The sequence below is a fragment of the Lolium perenne genome, chromosome 7, assembly GCF_019359855.2.
Source record: "Lolium perenne isolate Kyuss_39 chromosome 7, Kyuss_2.0, whole genome shotgun sequence".
NCBI classification, from domain to species: domain Eukaryota; kingdom Viridiplantae; phylum Streptophyta; class Magnoliopsida; order Poales; family Poaceae; genus Lolium; species Lolium perenne.
Genome location: NC_067250.2, coordinates 314,040,182 through 314,045,407, shown reverse-complemented (window position 1 = coordinate 314,045,407; position 5,226 = coordinate 314,040,182). Strand labels below are relative to the sequence as shown.

At 47.4% G+C, this 5,226-nt stretch overlaps 2 protein-coding genes across 2 annotated transcripts; one reads left to right on the top strand and one right to left on the bottom strand.

Moving 5' to 3' along the window:
• Window positions 1-1,739: 1,739 nt before the first annotated feature.
• On the bottom strand, window positions 1,740-2,931 carry LOC139834031 (protein ALP1-like). Its single transcript, XM_071824415.1, has 3 exons — window positions 2,923-2,931; window positions 2,022-2,251; window positions 1,740-1,965 (listed from the first exon to the last, which is right to left on the bottom strand). The coding sequence occupies exons 1-3, from the start codon at window positions 2,929-2,931 to the stop codon at window positions 1,740-1,742; spliced, it is 465 nt and encodes a 154-aa protein (XP_071680516.1).
• Window positions 2,932-3,440: 509 nt separating this feature from the next.
• LOC139829880 (E3 ubiquitin-protein ligase GW2-like) lies at window positions 3,441-4,875 on the top strand. The gene is made up of 4 exons (XM_071823736.1): window positions 3,441-3,522; window positions 3,733-3,778; window positions 4,029-4,110; window positions 4,198-4,875. The coding sequence occupies exons 1-4, from the start codon at window positions 3,465-3,467 to the stop codon at window positions 4,270-4,272; spliced, it is 261 nt and encodes an 86-aa protein (XP_071679837.1). The 5' UTR covers window positions 3,441-3,464; the 3' UTR covers window positions 4,273-4,875.
• The last annotated feature ends 351 nt before the right edge of the window (window positions 4,876-5,226 follow it).

Below are 5,226 nucleotides of genomic sequence, written 5' to 3'. Positions count from 1 at the left end.
AAAACCGTCGTGCCGCGAGGCGCCGGCGCGCCCGATTCGCGCCCTACGCGAAGCGGTCGGCACGGGGATGCTGGCGATTCTATTGGGCTCGAAAACTAGCCGGCCCCGTTTGGGAAGCACCGGTGCAAGCCCAAAAACGACACCGGCCCCCAAATCGCTATCGAGGCCGCTATCGGGACCGCCGGTGGAGATGCTCTAAGTACTGGGTACCACCGTGTGTGTATTATTTCGGATGTCGTTATAGCCAGCATGTCAGCATGGAGTGCCTGGATGGGTGGGATCAGAGACGTCCATGAGTCGAACCTGAGCCGACGGACCGGCCATTGATGAAGGCGGTGGCCGGCCGGAGCCTGGAGGCATTGCATGCAATGAAACTGGGTTGACTGGTGAGGCGGAGGCCTTGCGGCGCTGGCCAGGCGAAAGTTCAGACCAGTTGCGCCACCGGTAGCTTGGATATATTCTCCTAGTTGTTTCAGTTGGGAGAATGGCAGCTGAGGCAGGCGATCATCGATCACTCACTGGCTTTTGACGACCGGACGGATCAGGCGGTCGACGACGACCACACAGTCACACACCTCGACTGATGATCTAGTCAACGCTCTCGTGCTCGTGCAGGCCTATTTCCTGAACCGATCGATCTTGTCCGACACTGCAATCACGTTTCATCGACCGCCGCAACTAACAGGCAACCTTCCTCTGCTTTTGGCTGGGCCTGCAACGATCACACGGCAGCATGCACGTACGGAATTAATGGCGAAAAAGACGCAGGTTTGGTTCGTTGACTAAGGGAGTAAGGGGCATACAGGCGTAGAGCAGTCACGTACGTTGATGAACGACGAAAGACATATTCAGCTCCCAACTGCACCATGATGTGTGTATGTGATATGATCATATGAAGACAGCCAAGTACTGCAGATTGAGGACGAGACGGGGTTGGCTTTGGTGTGGGAAAGCTTTCCTTGGCTGGCTGCGCGTAGGTGCCCCCTTATCGGCAATGGGCATCCAACCACGGCGCGGATGTATCCGCTACATGCACATGCCGCTCGCCCCTCTCTAGCCAAGCTGCATGCATGTCGACCACACGCTCGCAGCGCCAACAATACCGTGGACTGAGGGTCCGATCCGTTGATGACCTAGGGCGTGTTTGGTAGCGTGGGCTTAAATCGTGGCTCATTGATGCAGTGGTACGAGCATACCTGCCGTTGAGAACGAGCCACATGTTAAAATTGGTGTTTGGTAGGTTGGATTGCATCGGTTCTGTCGAAAAGAGCTTTCTATTTGTTTACCTGCAGCCAACCCGAAATCTCGATGGAGATGAGATTAGGCATGTTTGTTACCATCCAGACATGCTTAAAGTCACCTCTTCTGTACAACTGGTAGCTTTACCATGATATCACCTCCCATCACACAGAAATCAGTTCATGACACTTGCAGATTAACAACGCTAGCAGTTCACAAAATCAGCCCTAGCTAGTACGAATGGTAGTTCATAACGATGCTCCCTAGCTACTACGAATAGCAGTTTATCATCACGGGGTAGTTCAACATACGAAGATCAAATTGGGGTTCGAAAAACAGGGGATCAAAGGAGGTTCTTTTCTTCACTTCTTCTTCTCAGATGGTGATGTTGCCTCTGACTTCCCATATTGCATCTGCCCACTCTTGCCTCTTCTCTTCCAGACATCATTGTCGCATGCGTCGACGCTGTGGGGCCGGTCTTCGAAGAACTCATCCTCGCTTCAACCTAGTATCCAGTTGTGAAGAATGCACCAAGCAAAGACCAGCTTTACTTGAGTGTCAAAAGTGTGGAACAGTTTCTGGTCAAGGATCTTAAAGATGTTCTTCAATGCAGCAAATGCCCTCTCAATGGTGACTCTAAGGCTTGAGTGTCTGAGATTGAACAATTCTTTTGCATTCTGAGGTCGGTGCATGGGAGAGAACTCGTTGAGGTGGTACCTTGTTTTCCTGAAGGGATGTAGAATACCAGGTTGGCATGCATATCCAGCATCTCCAAGGTAGACCTTACCCTCAGGGTTTGCAACCCATCAGGCCTTGACAAGCTGTCGGCCAGGATGCTCGCATCATGAGCTGAACCCTCCCACCCAACATGCACGTATGTGAACCTCATATCCAAATCCACAGCTGCTAGCATGTTCTGGTTGGTGTAGTGCTTCCTCCCGTGGAATGCTGCATATATTGATCTCGGTACCTTTGCGGTCACATGAGTATCATCAATAGGCCCAATGCAATCCTGTCAAAAAAATTAGCACACAGTCATGTTTCTGATAGTAGCACACATCTGATATGTAGAACGAACATGATTTTGTACAATACGGGAACCACCTATAGCTGTTCTTGATCTTGGGTGGTGTGTTCGTTGATGTTGGCTTGATCATTTCACCTATGAGCTCCCCAATTGCGTACAACACCTGCTGAAAGTACCGGGATAGTATCCACCTAAATGTGCTATGGATGACTATAAACCTCTGGTTATGACCCACGACATGAAAAAACATTGCGACTTGTTCTTCGATAGAGGTGTGGATGCTATCAAGCAGCAGTCATCTCTCCTTAAACGTTTTCACAAGTGCAAAGAAAGGGGCTCTTCTCATCTGAAGCATCTGGATAGCCTCTACATCGTTGGAGTTGTAGATGTAGTTTAGGTTGCCAATCCTCTCCTCATATCGTTATAACATAGGATCGTAACTGATACGAGAAAAAGCAACATGCCTAACTACTCTCTTGTGCACCATCAGGATTCGGGCTTGTATGCAAACGATGAGTGCTGCGACGTGATGCACAAGCTGGAGCTGGTCGGTCTACTCAAATAAGATCTATGCATTACAAACGGTCTTATACAACCCAACTAGTTCTACCAACATGAATCTGACAGTACAATAGAGCAGAGGAGTTTCCCCTTACCTCCGTCATGGCGGACGACGGACACGACCGAAAAAGGCCGCAGACGTGCGCAAACTCCGCCGCGCCTTGAAACGACGACCCCAGTCCGGCGCCACGGCTAGAAACGATGACCCTGGTCGGCGCCGGAGACCGAAGGGAGATGCGCGCTGCCTGATCTGGGTCGCCGTAGCTTCCGTCGGTGCGAAAATTGGGGGAAGGCAAGATTTGGGAGGGGCTAATGGAGAGGGTAACCCAAGAGGGAGGTTACCCCTACCTTTATCGCGCAACGATGCTGGGATTTCCGGTTCTCCCGCGATTCTGAGGCGGAGCGCCTGCGCGAATGGCGTTGTCGGTTTTTGTCTCACCATTGTTCCCGGAGAAACTACCAAACTAGGTGTTTCTCCAGAACCTGGCCCAGGAGTGCTTTAAGACCCGTGCTATGTAAGAACGCGAGTGATCCCAGACAATCAAACATGCCAAAAAAATGCTGGGCCGATGCGAGTTAAGGAACGCCAAAGCTACCAAACGCGCCTATATGATTTTTACCCCCTATATGATCGACGATGCAGTTCTATCCGAGCCTGAATCAATCCAAGTGTTGCGGCAAAGGAATCTGTACGGGTGAGTTAAGCTTCCTATTGATTTCTGTCGAAATTTCGCTCAATCTTCTTTACTGAACCTCAGAAGTAGGAGTTAGTTAATCGTGTGATCGTGTCCTGTGGTAAAGCCAAGTGGACTGAAAAATACGGACTAACATTGCACACCTAACATGTGCTTACATATCAGAGTAAGTTTTTCACTGTAACTCTAGTTTCCCTGTCCTGTTTGCAGAGTGCTTCTTGCAACTGATGCCGTCCAAGGCTTCCAAAGCGGTCCAGTATCCTATTTTGCTACTTACTAGCTAGCGTGAAACACTCTGCACATGTATCCCATATAAAACATCTTTAAGTTAACCTCAAGCATTTTCCGTGTTTGTGCTTCATACTACTCCCTCCCTTCCATAGTTCTTGTTTTGGTTTAGCTCCAAATTTGAACTAAAACCACAACAAGGATTATGGAACGGAGGTGGTAGCTGAATTTTGCATCCGAAAAACTGAATTCCCTGGAGCCCTTAACTAGCAATGCAGCTGCCCTTTCTGCAAAACTGCAACTTACGCTGTAGAATACTGCAGTGCTAGAACATCAAGTGAGAATAAACTTCAACAAGAAGTAAGCTTTCTTGCCAGATATTCTGATCAAAAGCATCATCGTACTACCTTGCAATTTCCAACAAGTCTTGTTCTGAGTTTCTTGCAGGAAGAACAGAACACAAATGAAGCCAAAACAAGAATACGATCCAAGACTCACAAAACCATTGAAATACAGTCTTAGAACCTGCAAACCTGATGATATGTCACTGCTAGAAGTTCTCTCCCTATTTTTTCTTAACCTCCCCAGAGGTATCATGGCATCCAATCCATCCATGATCGCTCCTGGAATGTTTCAGACATTATTTTCATGTAGTATTGTTTTGGATCTAGAGGTATGCAGTTCAGAACAGAGTCAGGTTCAAAACAATATATTGAAACAATACTACATGAAAACAATGTCTGAAAGGTAGCCTGTAAATATTTTGGTTTCAATATTCTTCCGGTGGCAGCAGCAGACTGAGGATTTGGTACAGCACTGCAGAATGATTCTGTACCCGGCTCTTAAGACAAGGATAAAAGTCCCAAGTGCTCAATTCAGGACTAAATTATTTTCGTGGTGGCCAAGAACTCCACGTTAGCATCCAGTCACCACTCACTTTGCAACGCGTCTGCTTTGATTCCATACGGTGCATCTTGCCTACTGCAGAATCCTGGTCTGTAATACTTTTTGTTTCTATGAATTTTAGCTTGCTCTTACTGCTGTCAAAGTTCAGAATGTGACAGCATCAGTGTATTTTTCAGTTCAGATTCAGATGAAGACATTTTGATCGTTTCGTATTCCTCAGATGAGATGCAAACTAGCTGTAATTCATTTGTCAGATGTTACAACATTTTTAAAATTCCAAATTCTTGCATTTTACTATATTGGAAGCAGTTGTTTTATGAACTTTCTACTATCCCCTTAGGAGCTCAAAGTTGTTTAATAACTACTCAGCAAGGCATATGAATCTAGGGTATGCTTGCTGAGTTAGATTGCACAGGACTCGATGCGTTGTCTGAACAAGAATGCAGCAGAAGCACAATTTCACAGTTTACCTGAATGTTCATCAAGAGCATCCATTTGCAGCATGTACTTTCAGACCGAAGCCAATGGGGTGGAGACAAAACCCAGTCTAGAGACTTCCATTCGAAACTC